Source organism: Etheostoma cragini, chromosome 3 (genome assembly GCF_013103735.1).
Source record: "Etheostoma cragini isolate CJK2018 chromosome 3, CSU_Ecrag_1.0, whole genome shotgun sequence".
Classification (NCBI taxonomy): domain Eukaryota; kingdom Metazoa; phylum Chordata; class Actinopteri; order Perciformes; family Percidae; genus Etheostoma; species Etheostoma cragini.
The window spans coordinates 15,534,695-15,558,262 of record NC_048409.1 but is presented as its reverse complement, the minus strand read 5'-3'; the positions used below and the strand labels follow the sequence as shown (position 1 = coordinate 15,558,262).

Below are 23,568 nucleotides of genomic sequence, written 5' to 3'. Positions count from 1 at the left end.
ATAATGTCAGTTGTTACTTTCACATAAGTCAAGTGAAATATGAAAAAATGCAGCGCACAGTCGGTCTGTGTGCCAACCCTAAGCTGTAGCCAGACTGTAGCCTATACAAAAGGGTGCCGGCATAAGGAGATCTACTGATGGGTGGCAGGACCTGTGCTGGTGAGAATTTAATAAAAACGCTTAGTGTGTTCAGCGCTCAGTACATTTGTAGTAGCTTCTAATAGAGTATCTGTAGTTTGAAATTTACTTTATAACTGCTTTATTTTACGTTTCATGTTAGGTTATTGGAGTTGTGTTATACGGAAGAGGATTAGGGCCACTGTTGAATAATGTATGTGAGTTCTGACTTTTTTCTCAGAATTCTGACTTTTTTTCACTGTCTATGGTTTCTAGGGACATACACCCTGAGGGGAAGGGGTAAGGGGTAGGGGTAAGATAGAGAAATGAGGTCCAGCCTTTAACTGCTTTATTTTACGTTTTATGTCAGGTTATAGGAGTTGTGATACGCTACTGCTGGTGAAGCCTCAACATTATTTTGCTGCTTCGTAATGAAAGCATTCAAATACCAAAACAATGGAGGACTTTTATTGTGAAGAACTTATAAGAAATCAAACTGTTCCACAGCCACTGCGTTGACCACACATTTCACCATAAGACAGTGCTGTGTAGCTCCGGTAAAGTGAGACTATAAGCTGTATGCAACGCAATTTCGTTCTGTATGCACTCTGTACATATAAAATGACAAATAAATAAAGTTGAAGTTGAAGTTGACTAATACATACCAGATTGAGATTACATAAGAGAGGGAAGTTTTGTAGTAGCCTTATGTCCTACATTGGTGAATTCAAGGACGTTTTGTGAAATAAAAATAACGGTGTTGTCAAGGCAACAGCGCTGCGGATAGCTCGAGACAGCCGGGGATATAGCAGCGGGCAGCATGCAGCAACAAAAACAAAGACACACTAACTAGAATAGAATAAAACTGAATATGATAAAACATTGAAAACACACAATTTACTCAGTGGTTTCTGTGACATGAGAAATACTTCGATCAAAGATTAACATTTTTGCTTGCTCTGCTTTGTTATTTCAGGTCTAAACTGGGTATTTTTCAGTCAAGAATTAGTTTACAGAAAGCAAGTGTAAAGGTAAGAGCGCTCACTCACAAGACACAAACACAACACTGTCACTCCCTCTTAAGGCAGAGCTTTCAAGCTGACTCCTTTAAACCATGATACAAAAACAAAAAGGATTGTTTCACTTTGCTTCCATAATGAGCCCTAACCTACAAAGAGACACATGTACTCGGCTTAAAGCTTTAAGCTCTGTTACTTTAATGCAGTATTGCAATATCGTCTGTTTCTCTTTCATTTCAGTTGAAAGCTAAGAGAAGTGACTGCAACTCCAAGGCAACACAGGCCAGGAACGACTACTTGCTAACGCTTGCTGCTGCCAACGCTCACCATGACCGCTACTACCATACAGATCTACCACACTGCATACAGGTATTTACATATATGATCATATAGTAACAAATATAAAGAATTGGAAGATGTAAGTGGTGTGAGAGAGAATCCACGTCCCTACCATGCATGTGGACATTTTAATAACACTGTACATTTCTAGGCAGCTGAAATTGTAGTTTGTAATGCTATAATGATATTTTCATTTGTTACACCAAGTACTGGCTTTAGAATCTCAAACGCTGTTAATACCCAGAGGGATTTTCCAGGAGCAGGGAGACATATTTTCTGGTTCCCAAATTCAAAGGGGAAAGCGACTTTGAATTAAAGCTCAATTTGGGATAAAATGTCCTTTTATAGGCACACAAAGTCAGACTCCCATTCGGTTTTACCAAGGTAGGTGGAGGGGCGAAAAAATCATTCTTGAGGTATTAATGATTTCACAGTTTCAAGTCTTCAAAGAGAGTCATGAAGTTCTCTGGATTTGTGATTTGAAATGTGCTTATGTAAAAAACAAATTGAACTAAATGAGCCAACCATATGTTTGGTCTTACCAATGATTTGTAGTCATGAAAATATATGTTCTACAATGCTGAACACTTTGACGTAAGTTGTCATTTTAAACTGTTTTGTAGATAGAATATGAAAGGTCATCGAATGAGGGAGGCAAATATAAGTTTGCTGCATCATTGATGTTTTCTTCTTTCATGCACAGTGAATGGCTTATTCTTTTGGCCTCATGATCACATCTGACACTTTCATATGACATGCATCCCTTTGAACCTGAACGCGTGTTTGTATTTCTCTGTTATTACAGTGGTGGAATGTAGGTTTCATGATATTAATGTACTCAATTGTTTCTAAGTTATAACCTCCACACTGTTGGTAGTAATGGTAAAGCAAGTTCTGCAACCTAAAGTGATCAAATGTGACACAGAAGACTTTGCCGCCCCCCATATTTATTTCATCAGTGTAAGCAAACTGCTGTTTGTGTGTAATAAACTTGGTACTGGATGACATTTTTGGCACATGCACAGAATCAAAACACAGGAAGAAGTTAGACTAAATTATTGATGTACCATTGTAGTGGCAGGTTATCTAGTTGACTTTACACCTGTGATGCTGCATTTAATTTCCCGCTCAGTCTAGACCGTTAAGTAAGTTGCATACATTCCGAACGAATATTTATAACTAAAGTAAAGCATTTTGATGTTTCTATCTCCTCTATTTTTTGCTTTTGGTTCCTTTATTTGCTTTTTACATTTGGTGTAAATCCTATCTTCAGATGCTTATCACTGTTTCTTTTTTCTCCCTCACTGTCACATAATCTGCCTTAGGCGTGTATGAGCATCTATACTATGAGGCAATTCTGAATAATAGATCCGTAGCTCCTCACGACAGCAGGGCAAGACTGCGGGGAAATATGCACACGCACAAATGCATGCACTCAAACACACAAAAAGAATAAGGGACATTGCCTGAGGGACGCAATCTGCTGATTGTCTCTCCCTCCTCTGCAGTTTTTCTTTTTATTGGAGTGTTTACAGGTCTTCACCTGAAAGTCAGTGTTAACAACACTCCTAATAGGTGGACCAACATTTTGAATTACAGAAAGTACAAGTTCTTGTCACAGCTTTTGCTCCACAGAAATATGTAAGGACACACAGCCCAGAAAGCAGCATCAATAGCAGACGTAAGAATAGCAGCCGTACAATGTAGGTAACCAAAACAGCACAATACTGTACAACTCAGAAACCAGTCTAGTAATTGTATCATCACTGTAAAACCACATACTATGTTACTACTCCATACTACTCCATTCATCATGGTCTCCATTTCCAACAGCACTTATGTCCAACTTTGTAGTCTTAGTGCATTGCGTTGCTGTGAACATTATTCATTGGATACAGCCATGCGAGGACATTTTGGAATGGGGAAGTATACTTCTAAAGTTTAATATTCAGACATGTTACAGATTGGTAACTTTACGGGAGTGAAATACCTTTTTTGTCTTTAATATAAAACCATATAGAAGAAGATAATAAAATGAATGTGATGGATATGATATTTCTTGAGTTGAGGAGTCTTGTAATTTAAAGCCTTGTTTAGATCTGCACTTCAAGTACTGACTGTGGCTCCAGGAATAACATGTATCTTACACTGAGCTCTGTTGTCCTTGTCAATGCGACAGTTGTAGTTAAAGGGCAGTGGAGGAACAGACTGCTCTACATCTCCCTCTGCTGTTGGCAGTCGATGCTATAACTGTCAATCTTTAAAGTTCCCCTTAGACATGCACTAACACTCACACATCTGCTGGTCTCCTGGGCTGTACTTATTGTTCAGGCGGATGCAGTCATTTAACCCCCAAACACACACTGACCTGACCATGGTATGGGGACGGGGCTATTTCTAGAAGCTGACTCACTCCATTTCAACACTACCGTAAATGGATAAAAAAAAATCAGGGGAGGAAGAAAAGAAAAAGGGAGGAGGAAATGATCTGAGTGATGAGGGAACATTTAGAAAGAAGTCTGCCAACAACCCACCCTTAATGACATCATTTCCTAGTCAATTACCCATTGTTTTATAAATCTGTGCTGTGTGTGTGCAAATTCTTTTGTTGGTGTTATGTGCATATTTGAATGTTTTTGTAAGTTTACTATGTATGTGTGCATTCTCTGTGTTTTGTTGAATTGGAATCTGAACCCCTTCTCCTTCCCCTACAGCTGCGAGAACGCTGTCCAAAGAACACTTCTCTCACACACACACACACACACACACACACACACACACACACACACACACACACACACACACACACACACACACACACCTCCACCTCCAATACAGTCATTTGTGTTTCTAATATTCACTCTTCTCCTCTTGCCTCCTCTTCCTCTCCATTAGCCTCTCTCTCTCATTCCTTTCTGTCTGATCTGTGTGTTTGGCAACGTGGCTTGGCAGCACCACCCCAGCTCCCCATAGAAAGGCTGTTCATTTGGACAGCATACTCCATTAAAATGTGTTACTATTGGTGCATCAGAATCCACCTCAATGATAAGCTGTCTAATGAAAAAATCTGATCAGTTTCTTTTCTTCCTCTCATTGTTTGTCTCACTCTCTTAAAATCATAAAAAAGTCTGTGTTCTAAGGCAACAAAAGAGATGCGCATGTAGACTAGAGAATGACGGGGCAATATGTCCTGCCCAAACTGGTGCATCAAAACTAACAGGAAAGCGAGGGAGCTGTCAATCAATCACACGCTGTACAGGACCACATAGTCTTGAGAAGAGGTCTAATAAGGCAACACAAGTTTAAACGCCTGTGTAATTTGACTACTGTTCCTCAATTACATTTGTATCATATTGTCACCTGAGGGCAGATAGAACAACATACTGGCTTGTCTACTATTGTGGCACTCACAGTTTAAGTTGTTTATGATTGCTGATATTGTGAATGGATTAGGCAACTTGCTAAATGGTACATGAATACTACAAAAGCTTCTTGTTTTCATTAAAATTGTCTTGCTAAATGTATTTATGACTATATGAAGATACATTTGAATAAGGATTCACTCATCCAATGCCTTCAGGAGAAACACGGTTGAAGGTTTTTACTCCTTTTCGAATTTTAGTTTAGAACTCTCCTACAACAAAAGTACAAACAAACTAGTGAAACTTCCATAAAGGTTAAGTGCCAGGCTCCCAGATACAAAACAGTTGTGGATAAATGATTGCTGGAAGTTTGATGACGAGGAATAAGGCTCTATTTGCACGGAGGTGTGACAATAAACATTTAGTAACCCATCATGTGTATCCTCCTGATTCTCTAGGACTCTCTACTTTATCATTACGGATTATGGAATTACATTAAATGAATCTATTATTCACTGTGACCTCTGGTCCTTCTCTCTCTCTTTCTCTCTCTCTTTCTCTCTCTCTGACCTCTAGGCCTTGGATGGCAGGATCTATGAGCATGTTAAAGACTACCTGGTAGAGCTGAGTCATACCGAGCTAGAGGCCTCCCAAGCCACACACAACACCTTCCAGTTCCTGTTGGATAAATCCACCCGGGTGAGTCAGATGTGTTGAGAGACACAGCTCTCCTGTACACATTTGTAAGTTCGTACTTGTAGAAAACAGATACTATGGAGAATAGCCATCCGTCTTCTTGACTGATTGTATTTCTTAGGTGAAACAAATAGGACACCTTGACATTTTGAGTACATTTGTTAGAACTAGGTACTATTCTTCTTACATTACATTACAGAATGGTGCCTAGGATTGGAGTTTGGAAACATTGTTCACACACAGCATTTAAAAAAAAAAAAACAGAGTTGTCAAATGTCAGTATATAAGAAACAATATGACACACTGAGTCACTACACAATAAAAAACAAATATCTTGAATTTTTGTAATGTGTTTTGTGTCGTTGATTGTACTGTTTGTGTGTCTGTGTAAAGCTTGCAGTCTAGTGCAAATTAAACGGAAACAATTCTCAAAGGCAGAAAGATGGATTTATAACTTAAACACCATTCTGCGATTTGTTTTCATCAATACAGCAGCCTAGCTGGCAGAACAGCTGAGCTCAAGGGCTCAAAGTACTTGACTCCTAGCCTAACTCACAAGCTCTTTGACTTGGCATGGATGACATTTAAAGTGAAAGGCAAAATATAAAATCCCAAATCTACGTATGAATAGGAAACACTCACCCACTGTAGGCGTGAAAGGCAGCTGTAAAAAGTTTCAGGTTACAATGGACTCAAAATTAAAAAGTTTTCTAAGCATTAAACTATTCACTCTCTCCTTTTTGTCTTTCTCTCAGATAATACAAGAGTACAACCAGCAGTTGTTCATGCAGGAGAACCCAGTGTTTCACAAACCACATGACTTTCAGTTCCAGCCGAGCGAATGTGACATGGTGAGACACACATAGCTGCACACACATCCAATGTATTCATACCCATGCACATGCAGCTATGTGCTCTTGTGCTCATAGTAATTGTTGAACTTGCATTGTAAATATAGAGAAACCTGTTTACATGGCAGGTATCACTCCCTTTCTCTCTCTCACACACACACACACACACACACACACACACACACACACACACACACACACACACACACACACACACACACACAGATGGTTATCAGCCTCTCAGTTGAATTCATGTGCCTTTATTCTTATGATTTTAGAGAATCCCATTAATACAACTGGGTTTGAGAGCTGGAAATCCGAGGGAGCCAAAGCTCTGATCGTTCTTATTCTCTCGAGAGATCTTTGGCAGTTTTGTTTCCAGCCTTTGGAGATTTCTTTATTTTAACTATTCAGGATGGAGTTTTCCTGTTAACTAGTGTCTGGTGACAGCACGATAGAAGCATGAATCTACTCTGTGTTCTAATATTAATCGTTTTAATGCCAAATGTTTTGTGTCTACTGGGAGCTTTTCTTTATAATCCTAGCTTCTATTCATGATTTACATAAGTCACGTAACTTATTTTTTTATAGTTATAGTTGTAAATTGATCTAAAGTCTGTATGATCAAAATGCAGCAGTCATTGCTCCTGCAGACATTGCAGACATTGCTCCTATTTCCACTATAGCTATCATTTTCTCTTGTGTCTGAGTCATTTTGTGCTCTTTTGTTTCTCAGCTTCTTTCCCTCTTCCACTTTCTCTCTCACGGTGTTCAGCCAAATTTTCCTTCTCTGATCTTTTCCCACATTACCTAAACTGGTAACATTTCTCTCTATGACAATGTGCTTTTTCTTCCCTGTGTCTACCTAATCCTGTTCAACATTTGCTAACATTATCCCCTAACCTTCTTTCCATTAACCCCTTCCTGTATTTGTGTGTATGTGTGCTTGCACTGCTGCTCTTGGATGGGTGGATGCGTGGACGCTTGCCTGTGTGTGTATGTATATATGTGTGTGCCAGACTCTGAGCTCGGTGCAGCAGTTGGTGGACATTGAGCCGTCGCCCGTCAGTGCCATGAGAATGACCCTGGCACAGGTAGTCTTAACTGTTGTTAGCATTCTCTATCTTTATTCTCAACTCAAAACATGGATTGCCTACTCAATGTCTATATATGTATCTATCTGTCCTGGTGACATTGCCTTGAATGCTAAAGTATGGCTTTACAATGCCTTGGCACATCTTTTACAAAATAATCCAGTTCAAATTTTAAATCTGGTCCAGTGATTGACATTTTGCGGGATGCCGGTAATTTATGAATCTCTATGTATGAATGACTGCTGGAAGCAATTGTCTAACTTGTGTGGACAGGCACACTTCTTTTTATTTAGTACACTTATCAAACATTTCAAAACACATTGTAAATAAAACAAATTTACATGAATAAATTACATATAATGTTGAAAACTGATGAAAAATTGGGTTATGCATAATCTAACTTGATAAGGGGCCTGTGCCCCGGTGATCATGGCACTATGATTATACTATACTTAACCATTTCCCTCAGAAGATGCCCAAGACTGCTTGAGTATAAAATGCTAAGGTGTACTGTGCTTTCTTTCATGACTTACCCTTGACTGACTGAAAAAGACAGTAGGTCAACTAGAATAACCTTTACAATGTTAACCTTTGTGGCAAGCAGCTTGGGCCCATCCCTCTTCCTAAACAAAAGGTAGTGTACAGTAGCCATAGCAACTTGTCTAGTCAGTATCAACACACTCAACACTCTAATTTTTCCCAGGTTTGTCCTGTTTTTCAGACTTATCTCCTGGATACCTCTCGGATTGTTATTTCTCCGGGGGATACTCCCGTAATTTGCATGGCCCAAACTCCTTTATAAATAATCGGACCATTGTTTAATGTTGACCAGTTGCCAGATCTAGTATAAAACACATCCTGTTCACACAATCACACCACAATGTTCAACCCGTTTTTCACCTCAGCCTGGCAACCTATAACCCAGTTGCGCAGTTGTTGTCTGCGCAAGCTTCGCGGAAGGTTCAGACCCGAAAGCGAGCCGATAGAAATGGCAGGTGAAGGATGCGTTCTTGCAAAATAATCTAAATATAGCTGTACATTTCAACAGTGTTGGGTGCAACAATTTACATGCATCTTACCTAGTCATATCGACAACCTCCACGCTTTTTGTAAGGTGTGTCGCATTGATATTAATGGAACGCACGGCGGGAAAAATGACAATACTCAGCACAATAAAACACACTAGCACCATTGCTCAGAAGAGGCAGATAAGGGCAGTGCACACATGCAAGCTCATCCTTCAAAATAAACCACACCAGTTTGGCTTCTAAGTACACTCCGTCCAAGAGGGCACGGAGGGCAGCTAAATCTGCCACATACAACTACAACACACAAAAAAGTAAACACATATTAATGTTTACAAAACAAACTGATGTTTATCAAAGAGAGACAGTTATTGATGCTCAAGGAATGATGAAAAATGATTAAATGTGATAAATGTGTTTGTACCAAAGTGTTAAAAACATACAAATTAAAAGGAAAATAAGTTACAATTACAAGCAAAAAATATAAAGAAATATTAAAAAATTAAGTTATGTTTTTATTTATGCTGCAATGTAAATAATACACTTAGCACTTACAGTAAACTTAACAGTACACCCGCCCCATACCCCACCCCACCCCACCCCAATTTGTCTTCCCCAATTTACAATTTTTATGAGGAACTTATAAAGCCGATGCTACAGACGGAGAAATTTCAAGAAAAATGACCATCTCTGTACATATTTTCTTTTTTCTTTTTGTTGTTTGTGTGTGTATATTTTCTTTGTTAGATTCTGTGTTAGCTCACCCTTTCTAAACCACCACACCAAAATCAACTCAAATGAGACACCAGCTCTCATAAAAGTACTGCTGCGTTGAAATGGGATACAAGTGTTGTATAATGTGATGTATTATATTAGTCAAGACAGCAGTATGTCTCTGCAAGTTGTGGCAAAAGAGAACAATGGGAGCCTATGACGTGTTTAATGATGCATTAGAAAAGACAGTCGGTTTTTACAGTGACAAACTATCATTGGGTTTAGAGCTTTTTTGGGGCATTTTTGCCTTATATAATAGTAAAGACCTACAACAAGTTTTTAGAGTGAGGGGAGTCTTCCTGCAGTCACACAAATAACTACACTTTGACAAATGCTCACCCCTTCATCCCTGTGGTTTCAGAATAACACAGTTGTTCTATACCGTCTCCTAAATGACTGTTATTATGACAGTGGAGGTTGTTATTGAAGTACAGTATGATCACACCATTTTAAGTTTATTGTATGTAACATTTCCCTGAGCTGGCAAGCTGACTAGAGACGATTTGTCTCTTACCACATTTTCAGTAGTTGCTAATCGTTGATCATATGATAAATTCACATTTGACATTGACACATCAACACATTTAGAATGCAATCTGATTATCATATGTCTTATTTGTTTAAGGTCCCCAGTACGTCATGGCAATAAAAAATGATTTTGTAATGTACTGCACCATGTCACTGTATGCCCTATAATATCATATTGACCAGCAGAACATTGTAAGGTGCTCCCTGACTTTTTTAAGGGCTTTACAAAGCTGAACTACAGAATGTGGAATCTAAACAAACAGTATTATATAAAATTACTTAAAGGTAACATTGGAAGGAGAAGATTCAAAGTGTTCAAAAATGCTGGCAGGCTACCTGAAAGAAATGCTTATTTACTCTATTGAAACTATACTAATAAACTATCAAGGCCCAATTTACGTTTATGTCAGTTCATAGCCACTGTTCAAATCTAGTTTTCTGCCTCCCTGCCTTAACTCCCTCCCCTGCCTGAATGTAATTAAGCTGTAAATCTCCCATGTAATACTCTTCGTTTCACACCTATACTTAGCCAGATTTATGCCCTTTTTGTTACTGAAAGGGCACATAATTAATAGATATGATGTGCATGGAAACTTGCAATTAAAATGATCCTGTACCGCATTGTAGCTAACACACTTTTATTATCAGATTGTGTTAACCCCGTCCTCTCAGGTTTGTGAGCACACATCAGTGACACTGAATATACTGTATGTACATCCTGAGGCTCCGTTTGTTTTAGTTGGAAATGTCAATTGCTAATTTCTGAAAAAACAATATGAACAAAAGTGCGTTCATTAACATTACTCATAGTAAGAATAATGTTTAATATAACATGTATGCTAGTTGTGTCGTTGGTAAGTGATTGAATAACAACTAGGTGTGTAAACTGTGAACTTGGACATATTGTTACTTTATTTTCTGAAGTAAAATTGACATATTTTTATAATTGATGTGGAAGGCCCACATAGCTGCTTTTACATGTAAAAAAAACAACAACCAACATTTAGAAATACTTGTTGACGTGCACCTCCTGCTCTCTCACTTGATAGCACAGACAAAAACACACAATCACACACTCATGCTCTTTCACATGTGGTTTTAATTGCGGCAATTTTGTTCCAAGATGATGACAATAGAGCTTTGCAACACGCTGTATTAATTATGTGAGAAGGAAATCTTTCTCTCACACTTTCTTTAGCTCAATTAACAGCTTCTGCATATCACACACCTTGTGCTGTTACCACCAACGGTGTACTTAGGTGTGTACTTGTGTATGTGTGTCTTCCCTGCCATGCTTGTGTTTGTGTGCATTGGGCTGGGTACATGTGTGTGTTTACCCATGCCTGTCTGGTATGTATGTATGTATGAATGTTTGTTTGTGTGTTTGTCTATATTAGAGCCGTCAGCTGGAGTCAGAGACGGGGACGACGGAGGAGCACAGTCTGAACAAGGAGGCGAGGAAATGGGCAACCAGAGTGGCCAGAGAACACAAGAATATCATCCATTACAAGAGAGTAAGATGGACATACGGTCACATTCATCACATATACCCATTTTAGACAAGACAAAAAAATATGTTTAAGACACATTCACACATTGTTTTATTCAACTAATGTGTTTCTGTGTGGGGTTTTTAGCGTCTGGAGGAGTGTGAGAACCACGGCTTGCCCCCCACAGAGCAGGGCAGACTAGATCTGGAGTTGAAGATAGAAGACACCAAAGAGTACATACGCAAAGCTGAGGTATGTTATCACATTAAGAACAGAGAGAATACATGTTCCCTTTGCGCTGTTGCCTCAGTTTTTGCGTTTAAAGTGGACCCTGTCTGTGTTAAGTTAGCATTTTTTGCCTTTGTTGTAATGGGTTTTGTCTGGGTGCTGAATGGAGAATGAATGGATGATGATCATTCTACAACAAACCCTGAGGAAACAAACTTGGATATATATACTTTAGTAATATACTTGAGTAGTTAGTCTGGAGTGTCCAGACACTAAACAGAGAATGGTAAGGTTAAGGGGAAAAAGGGGAGTGTGTGTTTTTCCCTAAAATAAATGCTGTAAAATGTGTGGTACGGATTGACGCAGAAGTAGTAAATGTTGCATATCGACTCACTTTCTGCCGTGACATCAATGCAACATTAGTCTCGAAATTAAAAACAAGAAAAACATAAGAAGAACATAAAATTTAATTCTGACTCATATTTCCTCTACCCAGTGTTTGGGCTGAGTGACTAATTATTTGGTAAATGTTTTAAATTCAAACAATGGCAGTTAGCATTCCGTCTGCTGATCTGAACAGCTGACGCAGCAGGGTGCAAAAACCATCAACAAACATGGCCCAGGATCAATCAGCACACCTTTCACATCACTGGAATCGTTCAAGTTATTCGACCATTGTTATCCACAAAGCTTAGTTATCCCCTGGTTTTGCTGCAATCTGTTCAGTTGTAGAGGTTTAAATACACTTTCACACAGTTATATCATCTCAGTACACATGTCTAACATCATTACATCTAGAAGTCTGACCTATGAGAGACTAACTAACCCTAATCCATTTTTCTTAGATTTATTGTTCTTTTGGCTTTTTCTTCATCTCCTCTGTCTTTCCCCTCCTCCTCTACCTCCTTTTCTTTCTCATCTTGTGTTCACACTCCCTCTCTTGTCCTTCTACACCACTCAGCCTTTACACTTGCAGAGATATCTATCATTTATGTATTGATTTTCCCAGATTCAACCTGTCACAGTATGAATGAGGTCACTGCATCATCTGTCATCCCTATCAACTCCATTCTGACTCTGTTCTTGCTCCAAAGTCTCTTTTGCCTTTTCATCTCTGTTTTTCCATTTCACCACTTACTACACTTCACAACCCTGTTCATTTTTTCCCTAATGCTACCTATTTGCCTCCAAACAGCTTTCTGATCTGGCTTTTACATATCTGGCACCCTCTGCTGTCAGGTTTAAAAAAGAAACATTTCATTTCTGATATTACCTCTCTATGCGATCCCTAAATTTTCTCTTTTCTTTATCTCTGAAGTTGGTGTTGCACATTATTAGTATGTAAATGTACTTCTCTTATTGATTGATATACTACCTTCTGGTAGGTATTTGTTGACCTTACACGGCAATGATATGTTAGAAACACTATCAGTAGCATGTGGTCTCACTTTCTACAATATAATAATCGAGTGCGAACATGCGACCACACTACATTTTTCCACCGGACCCTCTCTCTCTTTCTCTCTGTTTCTTTCTCACACTGTCAGTCTGCTATTCTTTGCTTTTCCAGGCCAGCATTACCTTGAGTAAGGTGATGAATATTTTATGAGATCATTTGGTACAAATGGCTGCCGCACAGAGCTCTTATCACAGAAATATAAAGGGAAGGAAGCGTTACAAAAGACATAATACAGGTTTGATTACAGTATTATCTGGATAACGATTGCTTCAGTCTTTCCTTTATTAGGAAATCTTGTCAACATCATCCCATCAAACATGTTGCAAAGGGCTCTTCAGACCTTTATAACCAATAAAATGAAGCAAGGCCTATATTATACATATTTACAGTGAATTTGGGAATTAAACTATATTGTTGAAGCTTTCTGTACTTAGTAGAGAGAGCTACAATGTTTAGAGACAGTTTTATTTATAGTTTTGCCCCACAATTCTTTTTTACATTGATATTTTACCGCCTCTAGTTAGCCAATTGTAGTGAATGGAATCCTATGTTGTGAGTAAAAGTGAGCCAAAAATTCAACAAAAACCTAATTACTTCTTGCGGCCTTCATATTCACAACATGTTCAAATAGCAATGCAGATTAAGACTAGACAATTTCCTAGGCAGATATTGACTTGGGACTATATTGGGTGGAAGCACAGCCGAAGCACTGCTACATGGCGCCGAGATATCACACAGAGATATTATACTTTGAAGTAAAGCAGAAGTCCCATCTGAAATTTCCCTTATTGAAATTAGATGATAATTTACCTCTTCTCTGCTATTTTCTTCTTTCTAAGGAGTTCCTAGAGGATGGGAGAGTGAGAGCAGTAGAGGAAAGAGGCTGTCTCCATACTAATGAGCTGTTGAAAGCTGCCCTCAAACTGTCTCAATACAGAGACAAGATTGGGCTTTCCAGCACAAGCAAACAAAACTAACAAGGATTGATAAATTGATTGGAAGTATCTACTCATATAGTAGGCACACCTTTGGTAATTAGAGCATAGACACACTCACAAGGGTGTGTTCAAGAGTAGCATATCTTTGATTATTAAAACACAGTGCACATATCATGTCGGTAGAAACACAAGACCAAATAGTTTCCTCAGTACGTAGCTTCTTAAAGTTGCTCTCAAGTTCATTTAGCATCTGTTGAGCTCCGCAGATTTATATAATATAAAAAATTTGTTCCATGTATTAGAATAGCTCAATATTAGTTATAACCACACAGCTGAGTTTTCTTCCAGCAGTAGCTTGCTGCCTGTCCATCTTTCCATCTATTTTTCTGTCAACCTTTCTGTCTGTTTATTGATTTGAGCTGTCCAGCCGGACTGTCTGTCTGTCTGAAGTTGGACAGTCTATCCACCAGTGATAGTTCTAGTTCTTTTGACTTTAACTACTGCTGCAGAGAAGGCTGAACATGTATTTGCCATGGTTTTAACTTTTCTCCTCTTAGCTCTGCAATGTTTATGGTCCAACAGCAACCTTTAGCATTTGTTGGGCGCTGCTAATGGAAAGAAAAAAATGGAGGCACTTAAGGGGCTCAGGTCTTTATTGATCAAAGCCGGGAAGTCTGTCTTGATAGTGTGTTTGTGACTGCACGTCTCTGTGGGGGGGAGCTATTAGCTATCAATCTGCTCTGTCAGCCTCGTGAGAAAGAAAAATACGTGGGTAGAGAGAGAGGATATTGATAAAAAACCATGATAGACAGCAGGAAAAAGAGAGAAGATCAGAGATGAAAGAGAGCAGAGGAGGCGAGGCAGAATCAATGTAAATCTCAGGGGTTGCCTACTGGTGGTTATGGCCTGATCATATTCTCTCATTAGGAAATAACACAGCACATGTCCAGTGTTCACAACTCATTAAAAGAATGCACAGACGTTTTTGCTGATTTGCCATTTATGAGACTACATGGCACATATTGGAGTGCAAATCCAGTTCACATCCTCACTCTGTCACTGAACCCTGTGGCATGTGATGTAATACAGCTAAAAGGAAAATTAAGATTTAATTGCTACGATGTTCAACTTAAAATCTTTAAAAAAAATAATACTATGTGCACTGAGGTGTATTGTGACTACAGACTAGAGATCATGGATTAACAACCAATTATTTATGATAAATGGCTCCCACCTCAGTACTAACTGTATACAGTTGTGTTTGCTTTATAGGTCATTATATTGTTATTGTCTTGTATTATTTTTGTTTCAGCATTATGGCTAAAAACAGAAAGAGGTTGTTACTATCGACTTAATATAAAGCAGGGGGTGTGACCGCTTATTTTAATATCTGTGTCTGTTATTCCTTATCGTCATTATAACATTACTCAGGCTAACTTTAGTGACATGAGCTCACAGTTATTGTCACAGTGTCCATAATTAGTCCAATCAGACATGATGTTTTTTAAGACTAATGCAAGTAAAGCTGTTTAAGCTGGTGATATATTTAATGTTCCTAACATACCTAACACCTCTCTCTAAAGACAATAAAGTTAAAAGCTGAGGCTCGATTGGACCTTCTGCGGCAAGTGGGGGTTGCTGTGGATACCTGGCTGAAGAGCGCTATGAACCAGGTAGGTTTTATATAGACATTGTGTGTGTGTGTGTGTGTGTGTGTGTGTGTGTGTGTTGTGTGTATATGTGTGCATGCAATATGTGTATAAATCCCCTTGCTCTCTTTGTGCATGGTGTAGGTGATGGAGGAGCTGGAAAATGAACGTTGGGCCAACTACACTTCCCACGATCCCTCACTGTCGGTGAGACACCTCCCCTCGTATGTTGGTGTTTTCTCGCCAAGCCAGAAAACTTGTTCTGTTTTCACAAAAACAGAAAGGATATTAATCAAATTTGAAAAGATTGGGGGAATTAACAAACAACAAAATTGTTACATAACATGAATACATAATGTAACCACCAGTATGCCAATTCATACTGTAAATAAATACAGTACACCTACATGATTGTTATTAGCAATTCTCAGTTGCAACAGTTTTCGACTTGGCTGGAAAGTGCAAATCTCACACCTACAAATCACAAGTAGAAGAGTACTGTTTTACTACACAACATAATTCGTAGGTGATTTGTGTCGCATGCATGGTGCCTCTTTTACCTACTTCAAAAGAATACCACCCGACCACTGAATTGTGTCAGTGTATGTTAGTCATATATCTACCATCCTCTCATTTACCTTCCTAACTGTTTTCCTTCTTGTACTAGAAAAATGCTGTATTCTTTTCAGCACATTTTAAAAATGTAATTTAATGTCACTCATAAGCAAAGGCTTTTCAACCTTTATTAAACCACCCAACTAGAACAGTTCTCCTGACAAATCACTTCTTGAGTGATGTAAATTGCAATATAATTGACCTCAGCCCTGCTGCCTAATCATCTGTCACGCCAGTTACAACCTCTCAAAATGCCCCACTTCTCCATTCCAATACTGAAGTAGTCCCCACACGACTGGCTGTTTTGATTTCATCATTTCATTATGATTTTAGTTACAATACACTTTCTTGCTTTCTTGATGACAGTTAAATGAGAAGATTGATACCACTCTCATATCTGTACACTAAATATTTAGCCAAAGCTGAGAGCTGCTTAGCTTAGCACAACAACTAGAAACAGAGCTAAACAGCTAGCCTGGCTCTGTACAAAGGTAAAAGAAAATCATCTACCAGCACCTCTAAAGCTTACTAATGTCTTGTTACATTTAACCAATAAGGTGTTATTTCATGAGTGAGCTTTAGAGGTGACTGGGTTACCTTTGGACAGAAACAGGCTCGTGTCCCAGTGCTTCCAGTCAACTCAATTTAGCTTTTAATTGCTGTATGTACAATAAATAATGCAGCCACATATGCTGTGTCCTCCGTGTGTGTGTGTGTGTGTGTGTGTGTGTGTGTATGTGTATGTGTGTGTGTGTGTGTGTGTGTGTGTGTGTTTGGATATTTATGTGCATTTATGTTTGTGTATCTGTGTGTGCTATTTCTGTCCCTCCACTGGGTATACTATGAGTGGTGGAGAGTGTATGTACGTCGGACTAGGAGTGTAATCCCACACAGGACCTTGTGTCGGAGACGTCTGTATGTGTGTGTGCGTGTGTCAACAGGACTAAACATAGTCGGTCTGCTGCCTTTAAAGCACTTGACATTCTGCTCACATGATATTGCAGGTCGCAGCTAACACCTGAGTTGAAAGACAGAGAGATAAAGTGTGAGAAAGTGAGAGAAAGTCTGGGGAATGAGGGCAATCTAGGAAGAGATAAATGGATAGAAGGAATGATGGAAGGAGGTATGCAGTGAAAGAAGGACTGTTGGAGTGACAATTAGTGAAGAAGAAGAGAAGAAGGAGGAGGGGGAGTTAACTGAGAAAAAAAGAGCTGGTGAGAAGGTTGGGGGGGAGGGGGGAGGAGGAAGTAGTGTCGGAGTGCTAAAGTTGAAGTAAAATTGGATGCAGAGGTGAGAGAGACGGGGGATTGTGAAACACAGCATAGAGCATAGAAGAGCATAGTATATACTGTAAAAACAAAGTTATGTAGCGATGTGTGAATGTTTTGCATTTTAATTATGAGTCCTTGTTTTTAAAAGTTGTCACCTTTCCCTCGCCCTATTTATAAGATAAATTATTTGGAGGCTAGATTTAATGAAAGCTCGTTCAAATGACATGGGTGTCATTAATTAAAGGAACCGGCCAGGAAGCATATTGAGTATTCAGGCATTAGACCAGCACACTTTAGTTTACTGGAGCCTTTAGACACTCACAGTGGCGAAGAAAGAGGGATTGTAATAACAAGGGAAATGAAGAGAGAGAGAGAGAGATAAGGAAGTAGAGTAAAACAGTAGGAGGGAGTGTTAATAACAGTTTGCTGATTTGGGAGAGGTCAAAAAGTGATCTAACGTCCAAGAGAAAAGGAAGGAAGGATGGATGGACTGTGAATTATTATCTGCAAAGAAGAGCAAAGAAAAACAATACGATCAAGGAGCAGGCACTTCCCTTGACCCTTACTTCATTCCACTCAACTTTATTAATACGACTATGAAATACTGGAAGCTGTGAACCCTCAAGTCCCTCAGGCAGCCACTGCCTTCATTACAATATCACTTTCACAGTTATTACCTCCAGGAATCCTAAAATATTCCATTCATTGGTCTGCTTCTTAGTTGTATACTGTAGGTACACACACTGAAATGTATTTTTGGTGATATTTTTGGGGGGTTATTACTCACATACCGTACATGCTAGGTATTTTTCTTGGGGATGAAATGGAATTGTCACTGAGACTGTGCAGACCAATGCAGTAAAGTGGATAAGAGTAACGTAACACAAAAAAACGTATCGAGGAGCTGTAAGAGTGTGTTCATTTTTATAAGGAAACTCCTTAGGACTACACATGTAGATTATTAGTACCCATGGGAATTGATTCTTATGTCCAGGAGATACAGAAAACACTGCAAGTGTTTTGTTCTGTGTGTTTGTCTAGAGTTTACTGTGTCAACAGAAATCTGATGACTACACACAATGACTTGGGAATGGATAAGCACACACACACACACACACTATTGTTATGGCCAGGTCAACTTGTGTGAGATGGATCTTTCTACCAGCTAGATCCCATGGCCTTTATATAAGCCAGAGAAATTCTCATGGAACAAAAGGGGGAGGGGCTGCATCATATGAAACTGTAGTCCCTCCTCACCTGTCTCTAAAAGCTGTAGCACCCACACTGCGCAGGACAGAGAAACCCCGACAGGAAGAAAAGGTGAGCGTTGCTATAGATTAAGTTGTGACACTAGCAAAGAGACAGTGCAAACACACAAGAAGAAGGGCAGAAGTAAACAGCTGAAAGTCTTTGGTAAATGGACAGACCTTGTAATCGGTGAAGGGTAGTGGTAGAGCTGTAGATACCAGCCAACACAGACAGAGATACTGCCATAACAAGTCACTTAGCTGGGCGACACATCGAGACAAGAGGAGTTAGAGTCAGAAGGTTGTGTAAAAGTGAGTTTTTATTAATGCGTTTAAATGCATCTATCTAACCAAACTTAGATTTAAAGAGGTATTTTAAATATTTAGACAGGTTGTGTTTGTGTTTACTCTGGAGTACAAGATCTTTATTTTCCCTCTGGGGATTTGAAGGTGAATGTTCCTTTTTTTATTCGTCGCCATTCACCTGTTTGTTTAGTCATCAGAGGTTTTGATTTTATCTGGCTGTTTTTGTGTGTTAAAGGGCACAGTGGATTTGGAGCGTGAGGAGGGAGAAGAGTGTGAAGAAAACATGGAGGTTTTTGACGACAGCAGCTCCAGTCCTTCGGGAACCCTCCGAAACTACCCGTTAACCTGCAAAGTCCTGTACTCTTACAAGGTATAAACCAACACAGGGTGTTCCTCTGCGGTTAAATGACCACACACCTACTGTACGGCTATCAAATGTCTGCAGCTGCCTGCTCAGCACAACACTGTTTCACACACGGTCAGGTGCATCCTTTGACAAGCAAAGTTGAATGCCAGTGTTGCATATAGGAAGTGTGAAATGCTGATGAATCTGCCATAAATATCCATTACCTTTTTGAGCATTTTGAAATGAATTATTAATGATGTCTTGACTTTCTCTGTCTTTAACCCTGTTGGTATGCCTCTCCCGCAGGCCTCTCAGCCGGATGAGTTAACTATTGATGAGAAGGAGATGTTGGAGGTCATTGAGGATGGAGACATGGAGGACTGGGTCAAGGTGCACAAATATACACATGTTGCGGTGACACAGATGTGCCTTATGTTTACAGTTATATCAACAGAAGCATTATCTCATAAGCTCTGTGTGTTGCATCCTGTGCGTTGGCTCTCTTCGGTTTCACAGCCTTGTAGGGTCTTTCTTGGAGCTCAGTTTTCTCCTGCCATGCATGTTTTCATGCTACCGTTGTGCTTTGTTTCATAGTTGTGTGTGTTTCATACATGTGTGTGTATGTTTTCCAGGCTCGTAATAAGACAGGTCACGTGGGCTATGTCCCAGAAAAATACCTGCAGTTTCCGACCTCCAACAGTCTGTTGAGCATGCTCCAGTCCCTGGCTACACTCGATGCTCGGTCACACACCTCGTCCAATTCCACTGAGCCAGAGTTGCACTCCGGCTGCATCAATGGAGATACTAACAGTAAGTACACTGTAAACCTAATGATAGTAAATTATTCTTAAACTGCACGCCAGGAATGGTAGTGAACAAGCTAGTTCCAGTTGGGCCAGTGTAAATTAATTGTTTTATTTCCCTAATTAGGGTATTATGCGCCACTGATTAAGGCGTTTTTCCCTTTACTGCTCCACTTGACTTTAAACAACACTCATTTTGCTGTGTGTTATTTGAATAAGCAAGTGTGGGGCCGTCTATCTTTCTGTGTAAAACAAGTTAAAAGTATTTGTGTGGTTGCAGTAATACACAGAAGTGTTAAGTCAAAACACAAAGGCTATATGAGCCACTTTTCACTAAATACAGTTCTAGGTCAGGTTCTACCAGCTTTGTCCCTCCGGACTTTCTTTTCATTCATTTATATTTTGGCCATTGTTTTTTCACATAGACCATCAAATGAGATTTCTTGGTTGCTGCCATTCCTCTGACTCTCTGAAAAATGAACAAGAGCGAGGCAGTTGTAGTGTATTGGTTATGAAGAGAACACCAGTGGTTGAAATTGCAGACCAGTTTAATAAAATGGGCGAGAGCTGAGCTTTATCACAAACATGAACTCTCCTTGTATCCTCTCTCTTGATTCTGCATCACTATTGGTTGCATCCACTTACACACTTTGGGTGTTGATGGTTTACATGCAGCCAGCATACAGATAATCAGTTCATCATTTACAAAAGTGAAATTGTCACATTTAATTTTTTAATTTAATGTTTTCATTCATTCTTCCTTCCTAAACTGTCTTCTTTGCAAGTTTCTTTTTTCCTCCATCACTCTTTCTACTGTGTCTGCTCTACCTGAATAATTGGACCAGGCACATGGGAAAACTCTGTCACCTAATTATTCCTAATTTCTGTCTTCTCTGAATCTCCCTCTCTCTAGCGGTGTGTACGTTTCCCTGTATGACGGCCATGCAGACAAGGAACTACTTTCCCCAAGTATAATCATTCCTTCTGTGTATTTTATTGCTTTCTCTCTTTTTGCCATCTTTTCTCTCCACAGTGATGTATGTCCGTGCACTTTATGATTATGACGGCCAGGCAGACGAGGAACTCTCCTTTTCCGAGGGAGCGGTGATCCGCCTGTTGAGCCGCGACACACAGACGGACGATGGCTTCTGGGAGGGGGAGCTCAATGGACGGGTGGGCGTCTTCCCCTCTGTGCTGGTTGAAGATCTCACTGAGAATGGGGAGACCAGTGGAGGAGGGCTGGGTGACATACAGGTATGATGATGCATGCAGGCGGAGACTCTGTGTTACTGTGTGTTACTTCCACTTAAGAAACACACAGATATACAGCGCTTCACTCTTGGGGAGCTGGAAATTTGATCTCATTAGTCCTTGCTCAGTGTAGAAATACCAAGAATATGCCGTCACCTAGTGTGCCACTTTCCTCCATCTCCCCCTCTTCCTGGCTTTTGTCCAGTAGATCTATCAGTAGGGCAGAGTTCACAAACAGTGGATTTGCACTGATTTCCCTGCAGCGCGCTGATAAAAACCCTGCTCTGCAATCACAGAAAGAGGTCTTATCTGTAGCACAGATTGCTGCTCCATTAGAGGTTCAGCAACAGGAAGGATACAGCCTCTCCCTTCCTAAAAGCCTGTAGACATAACACACACCACAACTACTCTTAGCGCCTTTTAAGTCATATGTGGGAAAGATTGGTAAAAAATCAGTATCTTCCTGGTTGCTGCCAAGGACACGAGTTGTATATAGTGGCAGGTCACACTTCAAAGTAGTAAACCAGCAATATTTCTGTAAAGTATTTGTTACAGTATCCCCTGTGCTCCACCAAAGCCGCTCTAACCAATATTTTGGCATTAACAGACATACAAATTCAAACATACAAACCCCTAAAGAACCATCACCCAACTCTGCAGTTCCCTTCAGCTCAATGGAGAGTTAAGCATCTTTAGATTTGTTGTTTTGGTTAACCAGCCTTAATTTAACTGTTTTGGTTCCCTCTCACCACTCTCACAGTGCTAGAGAATAAGCCAGATAATTCCTTGAGGAGTTGGTGGAGACCAAAGTCAGAGCAAAAAAGAGTGAATATTGGACTTACATTCCTCAGGTGGACATAAAGACAACTCCAAATACTGGACACACATTAGCCATATGAGATGATTTAATTACTACGTTGTGTTTATAGCTCTAACATTTGGCCAAGGCTCAACTTAAATGTTGGCCTCTAATTAATTCTTGAGCTCAAGATGAGTCTAATTGTAGTCTGGTCTGTTCAGTCAATTCATTTATCATTACATTTAAAAAAACAAACACTAAAAATACAATGGTGATCTTATCTTTACTCTCTGTAAAAGAAGCTTTTGTTTTGGATGTATTGGTATATGTATTGGTTTATTCCAAACTGTTGAACGGTAATTCAATGGAGTTGCCGTCAGTTAAGTAACGTCCTTTTAGTACTATCGGCATTGGACTTATTTGTAGGATCAGAGGTGAGCAGAAAATTTCCAGTGATGGATTTCTCTATTCCTGTCCCTTTTTCTTTTAGATTTCTCCATCTCTAAAGTTGCCGTGTTCTCTGCCACCTCTCCCCCTGTACGAACAACCTCCTATTAGCACTTTCACCAGCCCAGAGACCTCCACACCGCCTCCTCTCCCACGCTCACCCTCTACTGCACTCAACGGGGAGCACAAGCCTCTACCACCCGCCTCGTCACACAAGGGACCGCTTCCCACCCACAGTAAGACACAAACTTACACACACACACAGAAAAAGTTTGTGTGTAGTTAAATTTATTCAGAAGAGGTCAATGTGGCTTTTTACTATGAATTTTTCTGTTGTAAAAATCCCCCCCCCCCCCCCTCTCTCTCTCTCTCTCTTTCTCTCTCTCTCCCTCTTTCTCTTTTTCTGTAGATCAGAGCTCTGGCAAGAGTCCTGTATCTCCAGGTTTTCCTCAGCCACTGCGATTCACCCCCGAAGGAGGCCCAGGCAAACTACGACCGGTTAGTATACAACTTATTCAAGAAGTGTGTTTTGTGTGTTTATAGTTTTTTACATTGCTCTAAATATTGTTCTTTGTCTTATGTGATACTAAAGTAAATATCTTTGGGTCCTGGACTGATGGTCAAACAGAAAAAGCAATTTGAAAAGCCACCTTGGGCTTTAGGAAGTTGTAATTGATATTTGGACAAACAGATTAATCGATAAGATCAAATGGAAGTCACTGTTAGTTGCAGCCCTATGTAACACAAAGTGTTGAATTCCAATTATGATTTCTATTCAGACTACTGTTTATTTTATCTAAAGGTAGAGAATAAATATTCTTTATTTTTTGGAGATAAACAATTTGTGTCCCACAACAGGAAGTTAACATAAAGCTGTTTGTCAAGTTAAGAAAAGTAAGCCATCTCCTCAATTT

General features: G+C 39.6%; 1 protein-coding gene across 3 annotated transcripts in view; it reads left to right on the top strand.

The window, feature by feature from the left end:
• The window catches only part of LOC117940495 (F-BAR and double SH3 domains protein 2-like), a 56,307-nt gene that overhangs the window by 29,649 nt on the left and 3,090 nt on the right, over window positions 1–23,568 (top strand). The window contains exons 7-21 of one of the 3 annotated variants that reach the window (XM_034865759.1): window positions 1,094–1,148; window positions 1,377–1,505; window positions 5,414–5,536; window positions 6,289–6,384; window positions 7,404–7,478; window positions 11,203–11,319; window positions 11,443–11,547; window positions 15,504–15,593; window positions 15,714–15,776; window positions 19,244–19,378; window positions 19,661–19,744; window positions 19,987–20,164; window positions 21,191–21,411; window positions 22,698–22,890; window positions 23,064–23,152. In XM_034865759.1, the coding sequence (XP_034721650.1) occupies window positions 1,094–1,148; window positions 1,377–1,505; window positions 5,414–5,536; window positions 6,289–6,384; window positions 7,404–7,478; window positions 11,203–11,319; window positions 11,443–11,547; window positions 15,504–15,593; window positions 15,714–15,776; window positions 19,244–19,378; window positions 19,661–19,744; window positions 19,987–20,164; window positions 21,191–21,411; window positions 22,698–22,890; window positions 23,064–23,152 (1,753 nt within the window). The remainder of the gene's footprint in view (window positions 1–1,093; window positions 1,149–1,376; window positions 1,506–5,413; window positions 5,537–6,288; window positions 6,385–7,403; window positions 7,479–11,202; window positions 11,320–11,442; window positions 11,548–15,503; window positions 15,594–15,713; window positions 15,777–19,243; window positions 19,379–19,660; window positions 19,745–19,986; window positions 20,165–21,190; window positions 21,412–22,697; window positions 22,891–23,063; window positions 23,153–23,568) is intronic. The other 2 variants (XM_034865762.1, XM_034865766.1) reach the window with 2 other exon arrangements.